General features: G+C 41.3%; 1 protein-coding gene across 1 annotated transcript in view; it reads right to left on the reverse strand.

The window, feature by feature from the left end:
- CDH13 (cadherin 13) overlaps window positions 1-22,894 on the reverse strand; it is a 2,339,058-nt gene that overhangs the window by 2,005,765 nt on the left and 310,399 nt on the right. The window contains exon 2 of the mRNA XM_085638428.1: window positions 1,716-1,827. Coding sequence (XP_085494554.1) covers window positions 1,716-1,827 — 112 coding nt within the window. The remainder of the gene's footprint in view (window positions 1-1,715; window positions 1,828-22,894) is intronic.

The following is a 22,894-nucleotide window of genomic DNA, read 5'->3' on the forward strand; positions in this document are numbered from 1 at the left end:
GTTCACCTGAAAGACATTTCATCTGGCAGCATAATACAACTCCTTTCTTGTCATTAGAGTGATAAGGCTGAACGAGTGGCAAGTTGCATGCAATATAATGCAATATATAATAACCTAACAGCACCTACTTTAAGTAGGGTACATCATAACATAATCAGGCTAGGGCTTTTTTTATAAAGTGAATTTGTCTCAAATATAGAATTACCATCAGCATGTCATCATCAATAAATCTTTATTCGGCTGCAAATCCACCATAAAAGATTATATAATAACAACATTTCATACAATTAAAATAATCAAATTTATGTTAAAAATATTATTTTAAGCAATATATAATCATTTACCAACCATGTTCCGAAGCCGCACCGCGGTGGAAATGTATTTATAAATCATTAAACAAATAAATTCATCTTTCAAGAGGAGCAAATATTGTAACGCAGCCCTGAACTTTCTTATATTTAAAAATCTTAACAGCGGTTTTAAAAAAGCGCGTCTAGGAAAAGTATAGAGTCCACAGAAAAACATAAAATGTAAAGTGCTCTGTGCTGATTCTGAGTCACAAGGACACAAATCCAGTTTTGCATCACAATGTGCATCACGCGGGTAGGAAACCAATAAATGGGCAAAACCCATCCTAAATCATATGGGATAAAACATCTTAGGGTGATTAAAATAGAAAGAGAGATAGGGTTCAGTACCTAAAGAACAAACCAGCAATGAGTGTTCGACAACTCTTTTCTTGCTATAAGAATTACAATTATCCAAATATTACTGTAAACCACTAGGCTGTCAAACTGTGATATTAGTGAAAAAAGTACAATAAACAAAGCATAAATGTGACAGAATGACAAGTAGGAGTAAAATGGTAAAATCTGAACATGCTTCTCATGCTGCTACGTTCAAATGAGAACAAAGTAGTGTGTTTTATTATTCCTTTTATTTTTCAACAAATCTGTGACCAAATTGCAATTGCAATCTTATGAAATGCTTCTTCCACAGTAAGGTCAGCCAGATGAATGGATTACATTTGTGACTATGCTTGTATAGTTCAACAATGTGAAGATGAATATATTAGTTAATTTCCCAAAATCACATGGATGTTTCCAATTGCGAAAGTCAGGTTTGCACCCCTTCTCTCCAGGATCTTAAGTCACTTCTCTAGCCACTCCATCACATTTCTGCTTTCAAGCTTAAGTAGGTAACCTATTAATCAGTGCTGTCATTTTACAATTGGAACATACAATATGGACAAATTTACTTTGTGAAGCATAGCACCAAGTTGAATTTCCATGTGACCATGTGGTCAGGGGGACGCATGAACATGTTTTCTTTTTTAGCATAGAGGTTTGGATTATGGACCTTGTACTCTGTTGACAAATCCACTCTTGTTCATTTTTATTGATAATTGCAAAAGCTTTTAAATATCTTTCTTTTTCTAATCAGTGAAGCCGAAAACAGATTTTTGAGATGTAAAATGGCTTGTTAAATCTAAAGTCACATTTCCATGGAATAACACTTGCACATGGACCTAAAACTGGTTCACTAGGGTTCATTTTCTTTCCATAGGATGATGAAATAGTTTGTGGAGATATCATAAAGAGGCATCTTTGACTGGAGTTGGGGCTTACTCCACTTTACGCCCCACTTAGGGATACGCAAATACTTAAGCATAGTCATAACAGACAATACAGGTATTTGCAGCGGATGGTTCCTACCGTTAAGAAGTAGCTGCTCCTTTGTAACTTCAGGAGGTTGTTCAATGTAATAGATCTTTTGTGTGAATCCTGGGACGCATTCCAAATCTTCTGCAAAGGCAACCAGCAGCACCTGAAGAAAGAAACATAGTCCTGTCAGCACAAACATTGTAAATGCATAAGTAACTGTACTTATATGATGCAAAAGCTGTTGCAGGTCACCCTAGTGTGTGATTGACCTGCCAACCTTGTAATATATCCACTGGGCACTCTTAGGGGGCAGAAGTAGAAAGTCACTTAGAGTATGCCGGGACTTGGACATGTGCAATGGCACCGGCCAGCCAAACCTGCCCTCGTCGGCAACAGAAACAAATGCATTATTTTGCATATCAACTACCAGCTAATCTTGTTTCGTACTGGTCTAACCCTATCAATCTCTCACTCTCAAAAGGAGTATTTGCATAGAGACAAATATTTGGAAAAATCACTCTTTAAAATCCTCTGCAGAGCTAGGTGATATTACTATCTTCCACCCACTCATTGTCTTACCTACTGCCACCCAACTCATTCAAACATGCATTAATAGCCAACTGACATTACTCCTGTACTGTACACCTTGAGTTGTCTCACTATTGAGCGCAGATCTACCTACGGACTGACAGGGTTAGTACAAAAACTACTACATTCTGATCACTTTCTTACAAGCTGAACATTGAAGAGCATTGGAAGTTCTTGCCAGCTCTGACAGCCCCTTTTTTGAAGCTCCTACCTCCAGTAGGAAAGCAAACTTTGAATCTGTTTTTCTCCGGCTAAGTACCCAAAACCTGGAATTGAATTCCATCTTCTGTCCACACTAATACCTCAAAACCTTCATTCAAAAAAGAGCTAATGCAATTACGCATCATTCACTATATCCTTCCGTCTTGCCGCTATCTCCTTGCTCTCGTCTTCCGGGCTGGAGCTTGACTCAATGTGTAGAGGAGAGAGACACCTTACTACAGTGCACACTCACTCTTACTCCTGTACTGCTTATTGTGCTGCACTTGCCTTAGGCAACAACGTTATCTCCTCTTCTAGAGTTAATAATATTACCAATATCTATTATAATATTATTATTGCTAATATTATTTTCATTTAGTGGTAGAAGTAGTTTTAATAATAATACTAATAATAATTAAAATAACCCTATCATATCTTACAATATGTGATTATCTATAGAGTATTATTCATGGTCAATGTTCCAGTGAGTTGTCCAATGCACATTATCGAAGGTAACATACATACATCTCTCAATGCAACATGTTAAAAACGTCCCCTTAATTAATATAGTATTTCAACATTATTTTCAAATTGTCTACCACTTACCCAACCTGATTATTAAGCCTGTGCAAATATTTTTACAATGTTTGCCCACACAAATTTGAGAAATGTCCGAAATTACAGTGTGAAATTTCGCACACAGAAAATGTGTTGCTGGAGCCAGGTTCAAGCAGAAAAGATGTAAAAAGAATCATGTCCTTTAAAAGTAGTCCCTTTGCTGGTACCTCGAGTGCTGTTTAACCATGAGCTCTTTTAATCAATTTTCACATGAGACGCCCCAGAGAGCATTTCCTATAATTTTACTGGAATTTCTTATTCATATCTGAATTTTTTTGCATGCTTACTTTTGGTGTTGGGGAGGGGGGCGTTACCCAATTTCATAAACCCCTACTTACTCCCATAATTTATGAAACCTATAACCGTAAAACACTCACTTCTTGCAATGTGGAAGGCAGAATCTAGCGATTTGAAAAGAGTCCATGGATTTCTGATCTTAGCCCGAGCTGCTTGTTAATATGTGAGATAAGACTTTGCATTTATATCAGAATAAGAAAATTGAAAACTATTCCTTTTCTCGATTATTCTAAAGTGCTTATGTCTAAAGCGCACAGTCCATCAAAGATACCCACCAGTGATAGCTGGATCAGCAAATATTCTAATCCTGGAAAGATAGCATGGACAACATGGTCGTGTAGATAAGAGGCATTATCTGCTCCAAAGACAGGCGATGGAATACCAGCATGCTATTTTTAGCGTACAGCATGTTTCGTGAAAAAAAAAACTTACAAAAAGAATCACAAGACAAACCTTTCTAATATGTTTCACGTTTGAGGTCAGATACGGTTTGTGACATGAAAGTGAATTAGCGCCATGGAGTGTTTGCAGGCTCCTCGCTACGCGCGCCTCTTGAAACAGTAGAATCTGTGAGGTAGAGGATTTTGCGTGCACCTACAGCATTGTGACTTTATTAATGTCTTTTGGGGTTTATTGGGGATATACAGTACAGCTGCAGATTGAAACAGACCAGGTGAACCATGTAAAACTCTGCCATTCCTACCACATGGCATTAACTTGTGGAGATGGGGGTAGTAAGATGTTCCCTGGATAACTTACCTCGACTGTTAACCCGTGAGAACACTATAAAGGATTGGTTCATTAATTAGTGGAAAGTTTAGGGCACATACCCCCAACAATCTTATTAAAAGAAGAGTCAACTCCATGGCACAGCAAGAGAGCTCCTACAACATATGATAAGTGTTTTTAGGGGACAGTAGAGGGATTGGCTCCTTGCACTTCCACCATTATACCACTGGAAGCACACCAGAGGGCTTGTGCTTGTCCCCAATCATTCACCATCCTTGTGAATATATCATTGTCACAAGGATGCATTCTGTGCACTTGTACTATTGCCAATCGATGAAGTTAATTCTGTGGCTCACTGGGATGTCCTCTAACTACATCACTTAAAACCAGTCTATGTCCCCTTGAAGGGTACAGAGGTGCCCTCGTATTCTCATCTGGAGAAAGTACCCCAAAGAGGTACAGCTATACCACAGTTGTCCCTCTACCACTGCCACCTCAAGATAGTACCTTAGGTGAGCACACATTTGTATTCAGTGCACCTCTGATATTGGCATCCCATAAAAGTATCTCAGAGAGTAGGTAGTTGAGCTGGTAATGAGTTATGGCAGCATCATGGATTTCAAGTGCTATAGGCCTACTGCATTGCCTGAGTTTTCTTACCTAAACATTTCACCTGCTGAAAACAGAAGTGTCATATGGGGGACCAGTATCCAGCTAGTGGGGGATAGCAGGTGGACATGTGTGTGAAGACATCAAGCCTTGTATGTTATTGCCTATTTTCCAGGTGCATTTCCATGTTCAATCTTGTATTGCTCAATTATTCACACTATTTAGAAGTACTGATACCCATGGTATCGGTACTTCCAGATGTTGTAACACCGAAGCAGTAATCGAGACCTTAAAGCACTCATTCTTCTGTAATTATTTAGTATAGTCCAATTTACTGTGTGCCAAAATGACACAGTACCTTATACATGCTATTGACTTGAGATAGCTACCAGGCAGCAATCCTACAGATACCCATATATTTGTAAAGAATTGTATATAGGTAAGATAATCCCTAACCATGTCTATACTCAAACCATACACTTCTGTTTAACTTAGTTATCATGTAAGGAGGGTGGAAGTTGTATTAAAGGTTTAATTGTTTGGTCTCCAAGGGGGGGGCGGCCTTAATATATTAAGCAAAACATAAGCCATGTCTCTGCAAGTACATGGGCTTTCCCTTTTAAAGACCACAATTGAAGGGAAAAAAATGAGCATCCTTCCCATGATCGAGCAGGAATGAAAGCTCAGTGGTTTGATATCTTAAAACTGATAATCAGTGGCCATACTACAGGATTATGCACAGGTGTACAAGGAAAGTATTTTGCCTAAAAACGAGACAAAATGTTGCAAACTAGGCTTCCTTCTTATCAATTGCTTCGAAACCACCTGAATTAGGAAGTCTAGTCCTATAAATTGTTTCTTCCAAGGCGACTCACTAGTTTCCTGCAATAAATGATAGATGTATGTGGCAATTTTTAAATGTTGTAATGGTTGTAAAACGCAGCCCCTGGAGAGCAGTGCAATGCAACTTGCTGTTTTAATCACTGTTGGACTTGGACCCTTTTGGCAGGTTCACCCCGAAACTTTTTTGCATTCCCCTAGCCTTTTTCTGTAACCTGGTGTTGGTGATTTTAGGCCTCTGAGCACTGTAGCACTGTGGTCCAGTGTACAGTGCGTGTGCTCTCTGTGTGCGTGTGGTGAGATTGGCCTGCCCTCCCATAGGAATGCATTGGGGATAAGTGTGTCCATGGTAATTCCTGGTATGGGAGGAGCGGCGGGGGCGAGTTTAGTATGTATGAACTCGTGAGAATAGATGCTGCGCAATGGTGTGTGCAGATGTATGATGACTGGTGGAGAAGTGCCACTTTTAGAAGTTGGCAATTCTGTGTGCTATGTGTCTGCCTGCCTAATGTGAATTGCATGTCTGGCTTGTGAGTGACAGGAGCTGAGAGGTGTGTGGCTCCAGGAAGGGCTGGATGAGTCAGCGCTAGGCTGAATGGGACACATGAGCTAAGAGTAGTGGGAGGGGTAATCGCCAGACTCTGAATAGGATGGTGCCTGCCCTAGTGAATGCTGGCTCCGCCCCCCTGTGGTATGTCTGATGACGAGCCCCCACCTGACAAAGGGGAAGAGGAGCTTGCAAAACAAAGTGCTCAAATTCCCCCCTGAACCAGTTGCATCTGGTTCCCCCATGCCCTGCACTTGAGACAAAGGAATTCTGGGTATTGGGGCTGTGACCCCTGGAAGTTTTCTCTTCCCTGATGGTGTGCTGTGCCTGGATCCTGCTGGGGCATGCTGCTGGGGCCCAGGAGGAACTACCATGAGGGCGTGCCTCCCTGGGCCCTGCATTGCCTCTTGATGTCTGAAGACTTTTGCTGTTGGAGCTATGGCTCCTTGTGCCCTGTGAGCGCTACACCTTGGATTTTCCTGATGCCCTGGTAGCGCGATATCTGGACAGGGAAAAACAGCGCGTGAGCCTTGCAGCACGGCGCTGCATGAAGAGCGAGAGGGAATCCCCAGTATAGGGATTCCCCTGTGCTGAGGTAGTGAGGCGGGAGCCCACCCCACGTGTTGAGGTACCTGGCGGGTGCCCACCCCGCTTCTGAGGGATTTCACAGTGGAGAGCGGGTACCCACCCCGCTCTCATGCTCTGAGGGTTAGCGGGTGCCCACCCCGCATTACGGCCAAAGAAACAGAAGCCATCGAGAGAACTTTCCGTGCAGCTGCTGAGCGCGACCAGGAAGACCGGCACCGTGGCCTGGTTGTGGGCAGGGCCGGTAGGAAGATGTTGCCGCCGGGCCGAGCAGAGCTGCTCTGAGCGGTGGCAGCCCCGCGTCTGCCGAGAAGAGGTGAGCACTTTGCACAGGCCAAGCAGAATGGAGAGGAAGGCTGCCAATAGAGGCGGGGCTCCCGTGTTGTAGAGGAGAGCCCCGCATACAGCCTAAGACATCCCAAGCCTTGCAGGCTCCATGTCCAAGTCCCGGTCCCATGAGAAGGACCGGGCGAAGAGCCAAGTGCCAGCGTGGACGGAAACAGAGTCCCGCCTAGACCCGGTGAGTGGAAGAGCGCCTGAGTATTGTGGTGCCCTTCGAGGTGCGGGGTCGGTGCCTTGGTGATCTGAGCGGACCTGCCAGAGAGCGGGCCGCTCCAACGTGGCCACATTGAGAGTAAAGTCCCCGTGGGGGATTGGGGGACATTTTGTTTACAGAGCCCCAGAACGGAGCTCCTCTGACACTATGGGTGCCAGCGTGAAATTGATTTAAAAGCCCTGTGGGGGTCCACAGGGACCCATGGTGCCGGGCCTCTTTGTGGATAGGATCACAGCTGCCCCGCCTGACAGAGGGCAGCTGCAACGTTTGGGCACTGTTGAGTTTTAGAGTCCCAGTGGAGGACTCAGGGCACAGGAGTGCCCCAGCCTACAGTTTTCCCAGCTGCCCAGCACTTCGTGGGCAGCCTCAATGTTTAGGCCAGTGCCTGGGCGCACTTTCTGCTTGCTGCATTAGCAGCCAGAGGGCTAAGGGGATAGATAGCCCTGGAGAAACCCTGACATTGTGGACAGAGGGCATTTGGGCCCCCTGTGAGAGGCCAGTGTGCCTGGGGTCAGTTGGTAAGGTGATGTGTGCACTTTATCTGGGTTACTCTGATGCCTAATGTTATGCTAATGCCTAATGTCATGCTATGATGTTTTGGGGTAGTACCTAATGTGTAACGTATTTATGCTTAGGAGGTTAGTGCATACTGTGGTTATGCTGGTAAAGCCCATTGCGTAATGTGTTTATGCCCCATGATTAGTGCCTAATGTGTTTGGGCTGCTGATGTCCTAGTGCGTAAGGTGTTTATGCTTAGGAGGGTGTCTTATGCTAATGTGGTTGTGCTCAATGGTAGGCTATGATATTTTAGGATGGTGTCTAATGTGACTGTGATAATACTTAGTACATTATTGTACCAGTAGTTAATGGTTGTGTTTTACATTTACTTACCCGTTCTGATAGTTCCGACCGTGGACCGATTGGTCCGGTCCTGTATATAATCCCCTGTGAATGTTGCCCGCGCCCGTTGGCACAGTGTAAATGTGTGATTATGTTTCTAATGTGTTTATGACAATACAAAGGCTATTTTTTTTAATATAACCTTGTGTGGAGTTCCTTTTGTGGTGTGCCAAGTTTGTTGCTGCTGTGTGTGTGTGTTGCGCAAACGCTTTACACATTGCCTCCGGGATAAGCCCGACTGCTCGTGCCAAGCTACCAAGGGGGTGAGCAGGGGTTATCTTCAGCGTGTAACTCTCTCGCCCTGAGTAGAGTGGTGGTCTCTGCCTGGCTTTGACCCAAGCATTAGCCAAGCAGAAATCCCATTTCTAACACTCACCAACTTACCATTATGCAAGATGTCAGACATGCAATTGCATGAAGTATTTTATAAGTATCTTTTGAACCTCAAACACTATGTTTATACAAATTTGGAAAATGTAAGTGTCAACTTTGGACTTGGTCAATCATCACAAGAAGGTCAATCATCCACTTTCCTCTAATGGGCTCATTGAATAGCTTGCAAAAAATTATAATGAAGTAGCGTATATTCACATGTTTAAGATTTAGCGTATGATAGAATTGTGATTCTATGGAACTATTCGGATTTCTCAGGAATGACTTATCTAACTATCCCTTAATGGGAGTGAGATATCGTCATAAAATCCGGATCAGAATGTTAAGTATATTTTATCATAATAGGTACATTTCCATAGTCAGCATGACAATTTAGAATGGATCAGCTGAGTTAAAGAACATTCTCTTTAAAATGCTTGAGTGTAAAAGTAAGTATGCAAATGACTCTTCAGAGATATTTATCAGCCTTGGAATTTTTATTGCAAAGCTGTCATAGTCTGTATCTCTTCAGCATTGCATTATACTTTTTTTGCATATTGCATTTTTGTAAAACCATTTGCACTTTGCTTCACATTATAAACGTTGTTTAGTTTCACAAAGATATGAAAATTAAATGACTAAAATGTATTGTTCTCAAATTTCCTTCTGCATTTTCTACCGTGTGAATGTCTTTATACCTGTTACTTCTAAACTATGAGTAGCTTTGTGTATATATGTCAAAGCTGGGGTAGAACCCACAGACTGCGCCCATTTATACTCCACCACCCGCTTGTTATAAAGAGGACATTTAAAAAAGAAAAAAACAGCCGAATTTCGGAAAACTAAATTCAGTTCTAAAAGCAGTTGACTTTTCTCTGAACTTTGAATGAAAAAATTTCAATAATGACCACCAAATCTATAAAAATAATTTATCATATTATAGTATGACACTGTAATCCTCTTACTTTGTGTGTTTCTTCCGCTTGCTAATTTAACCTCTGCTGCCACCGGAGATCTGCCACAAGGAATCCAGACACATGAGCTCCATACAATAGTGTATCTGCCACAAGTAAATCATTAAACTCTTTTTTAGGTAGCACTGCCTGAAGGTTCCTCGATAGGTCAGAGTAAGTAACTTATAGTAAATTCAACCTCACTGAAGCAACAATCAAAAGTAAAACATTCATCAAGGTTGTTGCATTGCAGGAGTCTTATAGCCCAGTCCTTCATCAGTGCGTTCAACAAAGTCAGATCCAACATCAACAGCACAGCTCCGACCACCATACTACCGGTGGAGCCAGGAGAACCGGCGCGTCTCTTCTGCAGCACGGTGCAATCTGCAGCAGAGCGGATGCATCGCCTATCTGCGAATGTTCTGTCAACAAGGACTCTGCATCAACCTCACCGCACGCAGTTGAACTGCCGCGTGTTTGAAGCTTTCCCGACACAGGCCCTCGCAAATCTCTTATTGATCGCTGCCTTGACGACGACTCAGATTCTTGCATCACAGCCTCAGATAATAGGAACCAATGCATCGCCTCAACTGTGCGAGGGATCTTCAATGCCAGACTTCACATTGGAACCTCTCGACAGGATCCTTAAGGACACAGAACCTTGCATTTCACCTTCATAACTCCTCAGAACTGATGCATCACCATGGCTGCATGACGCATCTTCGGCGGTGTACCTCTCAATGCTCCTCAACCAGGACTTAAGGTACTCTTGCTTAGCCGGCCTAACTGGGTCCCTGTGTGATTGTCCTGGTCCAGCACTACCAGATGTTCACAGTTGTCTTTTTGTGCTTTTTGCAGGATATTTTCACTAGAATTTAAAAAAATGCATTTGTCTGGTAATACTGATTGGATTTTTGTCACTTTGGTCTTATTTTATTTAGTAAAACTTACTCTAATCTGAAGTTGGATCCTTTTGTGTTGTGTTTTCACTGTTTACTGTTTGAAGTATTGCATAAATACTTTACCCATTGCCTCAGAGTTAAGCGCTGGGCAAAGCTACAAGAGGGTTGAGCACAGATTATTTTAGGGTTTGCTTGTGGCTTTACCCTGACAGGGATTGTGGCACCTGCTTGAGTAGGGTTTCACACCCCTCAACCAGCCACCCAATTTCTTTCAGTCACTTATTATAGAATGTCATAAATACACTAGAGAGTGGCTCAATCCACATCAGTCTGGTGGATCTTGTATTAGTGCAGTTGGACAATTTAGAATTTGGCATTCTACCAAGAGTACGTGGTTTTGAAAGTATGAGTCTGGAGTGGTGCCCGATCTGATACTAGTTGGCTGGTAAGCTGTTCGCCATATGCCAGTTATTGCTTGCAATATGGTAGCTGTTAAGTCTGCTTCTGCAATTACCCTTTGCACCATCAATCCAGCGTGATTGAGGTAAGCAAAAATACTGTGATGATATAGGTTTCTAACAAGGAAGTCAGGCATTGGATATAGACTACATTTTTAGCTTCAGCAACTTCAAAATAGTGTCAGGCATTGATAATGTGTGTTTGCGCCAGCTTAAAGCACTAACGTTTTTTGCAAGGAGTAATTTAACAAGAATTGGTAAGCATCGGTTTGGCCTATGTAACGAATAAAAAGCTGTTGTCATCAATCATCGTCCGGAAGATGGAAAGAGCTCCCTGACAGATAACATGGGAGTGGAGAGGGTGTGGCACAGCGGGCAGAGCTGCTGACTCAAGAGCCCCGCGCAACATCCTGTGATTCTATGCAAATCATGTCATCTATCCGGGTGATAAATTGTTATATAAATATGCTGCAGGAGTAAAAGGCAAAACTTTATGAAAATATAGTTCCACCAAACCAGATTTTAACAGTATTTCGGCAGCAGGGAACAAGGATTTGTAAATGCAGGAAATATGCTACAGCCAATAGAAAGGGAGGAAAGGTAAGTGGAATGCTCAGGAACCAAAGAGAAGCCAAGTCCCTTTTAAGTTTATATTAAAAACAATAGATTTCTAAGGCACAGTGCAAGTGCTGTGCAGGTGAAACCTAAAAATGCTGCCATTCAAAGCTACGTGCACTTGATCCACTTGCTGTTACCTGAAAGTATTTTAAGCAATATAATTAGTGCCACTGTTGCGGACAGCAGCTCTAAGGCACAATGAGCCCCAGTAATTATTGCTATACCAGTAATATTCTTGTAAATGATAGCATCATAGTTTCCATAAGAATTTCTTTCAAAGTTAAGAGTGGGTAAAATGAATCTAGAGGACTGCAAACCATAAAGCGAATGCTATGCTTCAACTAACAGCTTGTCTCTGCTAGTTAGAGTCCTAACCCTTTATTTCATCAAAAGTAGGAGTTTTGTTGTCATGGCAACAGAAGATGCTGAAAATTAAGTTGTTGTTTTACATGCTTCTTCAAGTACTGTAATTGGCAGATCACTGTCACTTTTGATTATATATGTGTGAAACAGAGCACTGACAGTCGATAACAAGCTGGCTTGCAGGAGATGGAAATTAATTAAGTGGAATGAGGCGCCTGTTCAGCACTAAGCTGCTTGAGCCCTCTATGATTTGGCCTTGCAGGACATACATAAATCAATAACAGATGTTTTGGCAATTGGTCATTTCTGGAAATGCCTTCAAAGAAAGCTTGTCTTGGCTTTCATTTTCGCCAGCTCATTCTTTCTACAATGTTATTCGGCTCAGCACTGAATTCTATTTGCTCATGCAATGAATCTCATATCTGTAGTTGGGAAGGATTCAGTGGAATGGTGGGAGATGGGCCAAGAGGAACTGGCCAGCAGATGTTTATAGATTACAAAGCAGAGCCTGGCCCCCCAGTGCCAGACTCCACCAGGATTAAGAAGGGGAATGGGTTGATGCTAACAATGAGTGCATGGTTTGAAGTTTATTTAAATAAAGGTATAAATAATACTGCACAATAAAAACAGCAACAACAAAGTTAGAAAAAAGAAATACACTTCAAAATTTTATATTCAAAGGGATGATCAAACAGGAAGAAAATGGGGGTTCGTGGAATTGTGGCGCATGGTTTACACCCTACTGTTTACGCTACAAACTGGCCCACAAAAACTCAATGTTATTATTTTGCTCCTAAAAAAGAAACAAATATAAATAGAGGTGAGCAGTATTTCGTAAATGGACATATTGTTTAGGAGTTTATGCCTTACATTTTCTGAAAACCTGAGATCTATTCGTAATCCTTTCACTTATCCATTGTAAAGCATAGCAGAACGTTAGATGTGCAAACTAAGTTATTATTGTTTTGGTTATGAATGAATGAAAAAACATTTGTAAAGCGCCTGGTTACCCAGAGGCATCCCCGCGCTAGTGGACAGTCTATTCCTCAAAAGTACTTCAGGGGAAAAGTAGGGTTTTTAGCTGTTTACGAAAGATAGCATGATTGTTTTGAGATCGGATGTACATAGGGGCGGTGTTCCAGAGTTTCGCACCACAGTAGGAGAACCTACGGTCTCCACATCTGGTGCGTTTTATTCTGGGAACTGTCAACAAATGTTTACCCTCTGATCTTAGGGTTCTTTGTGGGTGATGAAGGTGTATCATGGCCTCAGTCAGAGTAGAACCTTTCCCATTCAAAGATTTTTGTATGATACACATAGCTTTGAATTTAATCCTCTCCTGAATGGGAAGCCAGTGTAGTGAGGAAAGTGCCGGCCTAGCGGATAGACGTTTAGGGATATTCAACAAAAGTCGGGCTGCACAGTTTTGTACGGTCTATAAAACTTTAGTAGTGGATAGCGGGGCTCCCAAGTAGATGGCATTTGAATAGTCCAACCTAGACAGGATAAGTGCCTGTACCAGTATTCTACTAGCCATAAACGGGAGCAAGGGGAGAATCCTCCTGATCATCCGCAGAAGACCATAACAGGTACCTGCTTATCTTATCATAACAATAGTACTTTACCTTTATCATGGAATACATACTTTCACTACAGAACATCAATTTAACATTCATTAAGAAAGACACCGTAGGTCACCATTTATAAACTGTGGTAAAACGGTGAGTAATATTCTAAAGTGGCAATTCTGTTGCCACTGTGGGATAGTGCAATATTTCCTCTGATTTTAAGATTTTCTGTCTATAAATACTGAATAATTTACAGCACTTGTGTAATAATTCTACCCCATTTTTGTGCAGAATTAGGAGCCGATTTTGCCGGTTATAATGCATAAAAACAATTCTGTGCCATACTGGCAGCGCCACTCAAAAAGCAGCGTTGGTAAAATATGTAAGACTTTGATTATGACGCATACCATTTGCTACGAATGAAGAAATCAATCAATCAGGATTTTAAAAGCATGGCTAATCATCCAATATGGTATCCAGCCGCTTAGGGAGTAGGGGCAAGTGAAAGGGAGCTAGAGGGTAGTCTTCATAATGGCTGGTGTATGTCCAGGCGGTGGTTAATGTAGGTTCGGTCTCGGTTGTGTAGAGCTGTGTGTCTGTGGGTCAACAGCTAGAGTTGGTGTCTCTTCTGTACTGGGAGGCAGTGGGGTTGCCTGAGGTGGGAATAGATGTAGATTCATTGGTGAAGGCCGAGGAGGAATCTTACTGCGGTGTTCTGTATGGTCCGAAGTCTTTGTAGGAGGTGTGTGGTGATTCCTATGTAGAGGACATTGACGCGGTCTAGTCTGCTGGTAATGAGGGCCTGTGTCACGGTGCGTCTGGTTTGTAGGGGGGAGCAACTTTAAGATCTCATGTAGCATGCATGGAGTGAGGAAGTAGACAGAAGAAATGGCGTTGATCCGTGATTTCATGGTGAGCTTGTTGTCAATGATGATTCTGAGTTCGGAAATATTAGAGCTATTTTGCTCTCTTTATTCTGTACAATTACTGACAAACACAAGATCCTCAAAATCTGAAGAACAATGGAGTATTTAAACAAATAACCTTAAAAAAGAAAATTAAGAAAGTAATGTAAAAGGTGGGAGCATTGGTGCAGTTCTGTTCTCTCGCATTCTCTCTGTGCATAAACATATGGAGGCGCACATGAGTATTTGGTAACACTCCTGTCAAATACACACAAGTATTTACCAATAAGGTAAATAAAGGAAGCAACTAGTAGAAAGAAATACCACTCAGCATTGTTTAAGTACAATTTAAAGGATGGCCACCCTATAGAGAAGGTACCAGTTCGTAACGAAAACAAATGGCTGTGCAGGAAAGGGCAGCGGGTTCCACGTGAGCAACAGTGGACTTGCATGGGTTCGAAAAGAGGCAAGTGTTTGAGTTTTGTCCAAAACTTGTTGAATCAATCCTGTGGCATGGGAGGCATAGATGGACAAACACAATTTTCAGAGTTGTTTTGGAACAGAAACCATATTTTCTCCCTAGATCCAGTGTGCAAACATAGCTCTTGTGGAACCAGATAATAGAATAAAATACAGCACTACTAGATGAGCAATTGCACCTAAATTATGCTTTAGATGAAATGGATAATAGCAATAGTCACAGCTCACATCAAGCCTTTCTCACGTATGGTAATACCAAAAAGCTCAAACAATCTTACTTCTAATAGTTAATATGGTTTCCTCAGGGGCTTCTTGGTTTACTCTGTGGAGCTTGGCTCCGGATTTCCAGAGAGGGATTGAATGGGTGCACATGCACCAACAAGCCCTAAAAATGTTGCTATTAAAATAGGTAATTTAAAAAGTATTTTTCATGCTACCTCAACACACAACAATTCACATAATACAGGAGTTGTGGGGATGTAGAATTGTACTAAACAGCATTTTTAAAGCTTATCAGTAGAAACCAGCTTTGGAAAAAAGCCCCCAGAGAAACTTGCTTATACAAATTAATTTGATAGACGTGCCTACATCTTCAGAATTGATTCATGGAGTTCATGGTTTACAGTTTTAGGCAAGATCCTCACAGTTTCAGTTCAGGTCCCCAACAAAAAGACTATTTACTGCTGGGCCCTTTAATTGCTCTGGAATGGCATCAGCTTTTATTGCCCTTTAACAGCCTTCTGCATTCCTAATGCCCAGGGGAGAAATGTTAGAAGTGCAGGTAGAAGAAATGTCCTGCTGCCACTAGTCTATAGGTTTTCTTCCAGAAGCTGAAACTTTCTCTCTCCGGAAGATTTCTATTCTATAGTCAGAGGTAAGAGGTTCCATAGGGCATGCAAACTGCACTTGCAGGACTTGCCTGTTTTTAGGAATTAGCATAACACCCAGTGGTGACCCGTACATTTGGTGGGGGGTGGGCAGCCCACACACGCACACATATACACTCACTCACATCCATAAATTCCCAAATGCACACTCACACACCCATTCACAACACTCATTCACAACAAATTCATACATTTATTCATACACACACAGACCAATCTTTTAGAAGCATAAAACGTACCTGCCCTGCAGCTCTCAGAGAAGAAATCCTTGGAGGTTACAGGGTTAGGACTGCTGCCTTCTCTCATTGGCTGACTATGGTCAGCCAATGAGGAGAGCTCACTCATCACAGAGTGGGATGGGGTCAGTAAGGCTGCTTACCCCACCCCACTCTGTGACGAGGTGTCAGTGATTGACAATCGTCCCTGGACATTTCATGGCTTAAAAATGAAGTGCCAAGGTCCGAGACAATCAGTCATCATGAGGGAAGGGCCTTGAGGCACTTTTGCCACACTGAGGAGGTCACAGCCACAGGGCTGGTAAATCCTCAGCCTGGCAAAGTTCAGCTCAGGCAGCCAGGAGCCTGCACTTTTAACACATTTCTAGCTCCTGTAGTCTGCCTGACCTGAACAAGAAGAGATTCTGTAAGGCTGACCTTTGCTCAGCCTTGCAGACACTTTTCCCCTCCAGAAAAAGGTGAGGGAGCATGGCCCCTTCGCCCATATGGATGGGCTGCGTACATCACTAGGGATTAAATACAGAGCTGGAAATGTACTCTTTCCCCAGTCCTGTCAGAAAGCTGCAAATTCTTAATACAGAAAATAGGAAAGAGCTCTACTCTTCTTGTTTCAAACTGTATCTTTTCTGAGAGACGTTCAAAAAAGGCAATTTAAGTATGTGGTTAGTATAGAATCTTGAGAGAATTACACTGAAATGCACATGCAGGATTTTAGCATAGTGAATCAGATTCAGTTCCCTGGATTTTGTTTCTGAATAACTTTCTCCACAGAAATTCATAGTGTCAGTAGCCTTGTCCCCTTCTGCTCACCCCCCTTCCCAGTAACCCACTCACACTACTAGCTCAGTCACTTCCATCCAGGATTATAAAAATATCTGGATCCCTGGACTAATCTGATGTTTCACCCATACTGTTCTGAGCTGTGGCAACAAGGTGTTGTGAGTGTCATTCAAAGGCAAACATAACTAGTGTTATTTCCCTTTTATGAGTCCTTTGAAGCCAGGCACCTGGCCTGCTCAGCCCCACAGGAATTAGGCATGAAAAGATTATGGGCCTCATTACGATGTGGGGCGGAAAGCCTCCGACCAGTGATTGGAGGCTTCCCGCCCAACATGGTAGGTTTACAGTCCGACCGCTGTATTAGGATGATGGCTGTCAGAAGTAAACCTGCGGGGGGATTCTGACATGGTACCAAAGGGTTCAAGCAACCCATCGGTCCATCAAACAGACCGCATAATCCCTTGATGACAGCGGCACTGCCGTCTTGATTATAATGCTGGTTTCCAACAGCCATTCCAAGTCGGCCATTGCGACATGAAAAGGCTATCGGAAAGTGACATTGGGGGCCACTAGCATGGGCCCCTTCCCCCTGGCCCTCCACAATGGGGCCTGGGGGAGACATTTGTGCACCGTTTGGCAGGCACTGCATGGTGCCTGCCACAGGGTTCAGGGATGTCTCAAAAACTCCATTCCTCAATGGAGGCTTGTGCTGCAGGCCTTCTCCACCCGCCACACAAACTTCCATTGAGAAATGGAGGTTTGCAACCGCACCATGGGCTGTCACATCAAAATACTGCGGTTGGAACCACCGACCTGAGGTTGAGCAGTTCCTTTCCGCAATGGTGTCAGGTGGACGAAAGTCCGGCTGACATCGTAATAAGGCCCTAAGTGTGAACACCAGGAGAAAAATATGAATGGCTGCAGCTACGGTTGAGATAAGCTTTAACTCATATGTTAAAGTATGGCTAAGTAGCATGGGCAATACATATTTGCATTTGTTTTCTCATACCTTATCTACTGGTTGAAAATCTGCAGTTTGTACCATCTTCCAAATATTAATCACTAATGCTGTGATATTTCCATCCATTTTACTCTAAAAAGTAGGGCTTTGTAGACTGAGATGTTATTTTTTTAAATGTGTTGTTTTCATGCAGAAATTGGGAAAATATTACTTTACTCTTGTACCACTTAGCGGGACTTTGTACATGTGCATTCATCTTTCTTTATTAGGTGGTCGATAAGCAAAAAAAATATTAACTTTCTCAGTAATACAAATGCAAGAGGTTCAACAATAAACTAAATCAAATGTACCCCACTGGAATCCATCTGTAAAAAAAAGGATTCAACACATTCCCAATGTTGATGCAGACGTCTCAAACAGTTACCTTTTGTAGACTACAATATTTTTGCGAAAGATATAATTTACTGCTCATGTGCAAAAAGTGACCACATAATAAATAATTTACATGTACATTCTAGAAAGCCTCCTTGAATCATTGTTTTCTACTTTGTGTACACACTCCAAAATCACTGACGTATTTGCATTTTATCTTCCAATTATACCATCTCTTCTAGTCTTTAAATGTTTATGCACATCTTCGTGTAAGTTAAATTATTATTTTGGGGCTACTGTTCCCTTATTAGAGAGCAGTATTAAACAGAAATTGGCTGACAATAATTTACACAGTAGTACCATGACATATGGTTATTCTGCTGGATAAAACCATCCCAATACCTCTTGACTAATTCATTGCATTGTTACGAATGACATCCCTACACCAGTTGTCAAGTGAAGAGCCGACCAGGTTTTATGGAATTCCCAGGATTTTCTAGAAATCAACTCCTATAAAAACAACCTTTTCATATTATTTTGCTTTCTTTGCATTTATTTGAAAACAGTTTACTCATAGGTTACCATAAAATGTTTCTAAATTCGTGGTTTATTTAGCTAATAAAACATCTCACCAGAGAGCATTCCTTGCAAAATGTACTATTACCATTAAAGAAATCATATTTAAATGCTACATTTTTAAGATTGCAGAAATCTATGTTGTTGAGACATGGCGCTTGAGAATTTCCTAGGATTGCCTATGAACATACTGCTACCTTTATCAAAGTCACACCCAGAATATCTGTATGTATTTCGCAAACTGAATTATTGTTATTCTAGTGTAAAAATATGTCAGAACTAACATCACACAACTAATTACAGATTCAGTAGTTTTATTAGACATGAGATGTTTAGAGCAAAACACAAATTATTATTATAAAGACGTGTAATATTAATGTGCACATTTTAAAATGAATAAAATGCATATTTTATTAGTGCAAATGTAGGAACTAGCCATATTTACATGTACTAGGCCTCAAAATTGTTTGAAGCAGCATTGCTTAGAAAGGGGCTTGACTAAAATGTGCTGTGAATGTTAAGTTATTGACCTTTTCATGATCATGTTTTATTAAATAAATATTACACTTAGCTATGCAGAATATGTATTCTTATACCAAGAAGAATTAAAAAATGCCTGTTCAGAATTTATTATTTAATTAAATCATGAAAAAACTGATCACATAGAAGTAGCACATTATTTGAATTTGCTTTCTTTTAACATACTTGTCTTATTTCCCAAGGATAAAATCTTGAAGAAAATGTTCTTTCATTAATACAGATATTTCAATCTCTACATAGCCCATTGTGAGCTAAAAATGTTGCTTTATTAGAAGGATAAAAATGTAGTTCCATTGGTGGGAAAGGATGTTTATAGTAAAGAAACCTCATGTATTTGGATTTCAAAACAAAAAAGTTGTATGCTCGAAGGCTACTGTCTGAATGCTGTTGTATCTCGTGTGAGAAATCGAGGAGCAAACCTGTTCCCAGTAAGAACCCTGAAAGGTGACTGGACGAGAGGAGGAGAAGATGCAATATTAACTGCAACACCGATGTTGACCTTTTATAATAGTATGCGTTCCTAGAGTATGTTAACGCCAAATACCATAACACCATTCCTTTATTCCTTTTGCCTTTGCCCCGCCTCCACTGCTGATTGCAGTTGCTACTGCTACTGAGCCTTTTTCCTCTGCCATATTTTCCTTTGCAACTCTACTGAGTTTTGTGAACCTCTCTTTATGGGAAGTTATTCTTTGAGTGATCATTAATTTGTAATATTTGAGCTTTATGCTTCATCTTTTGACTCTTTATAGCTTCTGGCTGACACCTTTTTGTCCCATTTCTAATTAATTGTATTTTCATTGAACTAATCATTATTTCTCTATTCTCTAAGAGATTGATTAATTAAAACAATATAAATAAAATGTATGATTTAAAAAAAAGATTATTTACTAAACTTTGAAATAATAAAACCCCTAAAATCTTTAAAAACTCTCATTATTGATTGAGGTTAAAAAGAGACTGTGCTCAATATTTAAGTGATGATTTTCTTAGATTCAACGTCCAAAGTCCATTGGCCTATTGGATGAAATATAGCGGGGATCAGCCCTGTGTGTGATGGTAAACTGTTTTAGTTAACCTGATTTCCGCTGCAGCAGGCATTATATCTATAATTCTAATTTCAGATATATTGGAAATTCCACCAATTATATAATTGTCACAGAAATTTCGGAAACACAAGACCTGCAGGAATCAAGTGTCCCATGTGCAAGGAAGGTCAAATGTAAGACAATAGCAAGACATCAAATGTGCATTTGTAGAACCCATGTTCAACCCACAGGAGATCTCTTAGCACTTATAGAAGGTAACAGGTGTGTATTCTTATTCAGCACAATGTTACTCATTTTATCAACTTTATAAAGATGAAAGGTGGAGTTAATCTTTCTGGATTTGAGCCTTTTGAGCAAGGAGTATAAGACAGATCCCTGAGATGGATGCAATAGTCCACTCTGCCACCAGGCTCTGCAGGGCATTAGTGAGTAATATACAGTTTTTTATTCATGTACTTTAAAATATTGCACCCAGGAACTGTTGTTCAATAAGTCAGGTACACATTTAAAATTTCCGCAGTTAATAAAATAAACATCACAATCTAAAGACCACAAGGTCTTACTGTCACCATATTAAATCCTGCAAAGCAATTTGAGAGGAACAAGGAGAAACGTTTTGTCGATCCTCCAGAAGCACAAAGAGATGGGTTAAAATGCAAGCCTTGTTCCTCCGTGGATGTGAAATGGAATTTCAAAGGTAGCAAAATGTTTTGGGATTCACATATCTGCTGATGTGATCCTTATAGACCAAAAAGCAAAATTCAGTCACATAATTAGGAAGGCAACTCTTTCCACAGGTGGCAGACATCAAGGTTATTGTGTCACTGCCCTCCTTAAGAGCACTCTACAAGTTACAGTGCATCGGTCTATGCTCCTGGTAATCTACCTTGTATACTATCTTCCTTTAGCAGTCCCTGTGACCCTCACAGCAGGTTGCACTGCCTGCTTGCTCCCCCTACACCCCACAGCCTCATGGCCAATTGCAGGGTGCATGTCTGTCAGACAGGAGTCAGAGGGTTGCCCTCCAGGTGTACCCAGTACAGGAGCACTCAATTATTTCTCTCCACCAGTTTTGAAAGAGAAGGGCAAAACAGTTCTAAGTAATCCAAATGGAATATTATTTTATTTAAAAACAATTCATACATATGTATGCAAAATCACAATAAGACAATTAAAAAACAATACATAAAAATATAGCACACATTGTTAAAATCATCCAAGAGAAACACACCTTCTTAGGTAGGATATGCAAGGATTTACCTCTTATGGGAATATATAAGAGATTTTTAACTAGGATTGACTGCTGATTTTTTTTTTTTAAGTTGAGAACAGCCGGAAAAACTGTGAATATTGGCCTCACCGTATAGATTAGGCGAATCTCCTAGATCATTTGTTAAAAAGGATAGATATTTTATTGTCCTGAGGAAGGTGGCTTGTCCCTGCTTTGCACAACCAAAATGTGTCAACGCTCCTTATTTATGGTTAAATTTGAGGAATGAGGTGTTGCATGTAGATAATATAATAATGCAAATACTCTGCTTGATTCCTTCAGATTAACCGTTACCAATGACAAATGTATATGTCTTATACTGTGTCTCTTGGATGTTTTAAAATATTTGTGCTATATTTTTATGCATTGTTTTTTAATTGTTTTACTGTGACTTTCAAGATCTGGTAAACCAACTAGAAGACAGACAATAGTCATGATGGTTTTCAGAAAAGGACTGCCTATAAGTGGTTTCACATCATTAAGTATCAGACACCCATTGTCGATGGTTCAAAACACTAAGAGCCTGATTACGAGTTTGACGTGGTGGGTGTGGGACCGCCACACCGGCGGCCCACTACCGCACCACCAATCCCATGTGCACACAGCCCGCCACATTACGACTTTTTTTGTCACTGGCGGGTGGTTCTTTGGCAGTCCCATAGCGGAGGCTATGAAATAGACACTGCAATGGTAATGTACCTGGACTGGTGCAGTCTATGCTATCCAGGTACTGGGATGCATGGACACAAGGGGACACAACAAGGGCCTCCCAGAATGCACCCCATGGCCCTGAGGCACAAGTGTGCCCTATATGGCCCCCTATGTTTCTTCTCTGCCATGGTTTGTATGGAGTAGGGCCCGCCATGAAAACTGTGACAGAGAGGAAACTCATAATATGCTTGTCGGGACTGCGATGGTCCCGCCAAGCATATTTCAGCCTCAAGACCACCGCATCACCACCAGGGGATCTTGATACCTGGCGATTGTGGCAGTGCACTGGTGGTAAACCGCCCTAGATAAAGTAGGGTGGTCGGACAACCAGTGTGGCAGTAGCTGAGCCAGCACCACTGCACCCCGAGTCTGGCGGTCCTCGGACCACCAGACTCCTAATCAGGCCCTAAAGCTATTGAAAGAAACTTCCATTAATGGAAGTTGTGAATGGAAGCAAAAGGGGTTGTTGTCATTGTATGCTTAACTGTGCCAGCCAGAATGATAGCATCTAATGAAAGAAGACCTGTCCATTGTTAAAAAAATCTGAAATAGTTTCTCAAGTAAAGGTCTTAAATTCCTTTTTGCTTTATTAAAGGTTTCAAGAAGTGAATTTCTACAGATCACAATATACGTGATTTTTATTGATTGTGAAAACATGCTTTGAGGTACGCATTGTGTCCAGAAAAATTCCATGTTCTAGTGATATATTTAGAATGGACTAACATGTGTCTTATCTGATAAGATGAATGGCAAATATAT

The sequence above is a fragment of the Triturus cristatus genome, chromosome 12 (genome assembly GCF_964204655.1).
Source record: "Triturus cristatus chromosome 12, aTriCri1.1, whole genome shotgun sequence".
NCBI lineage: Eukaryota > Metazoa > Chordata > Amphibia > Caudata > Salamandridae > Triturus > Triturus cristatus.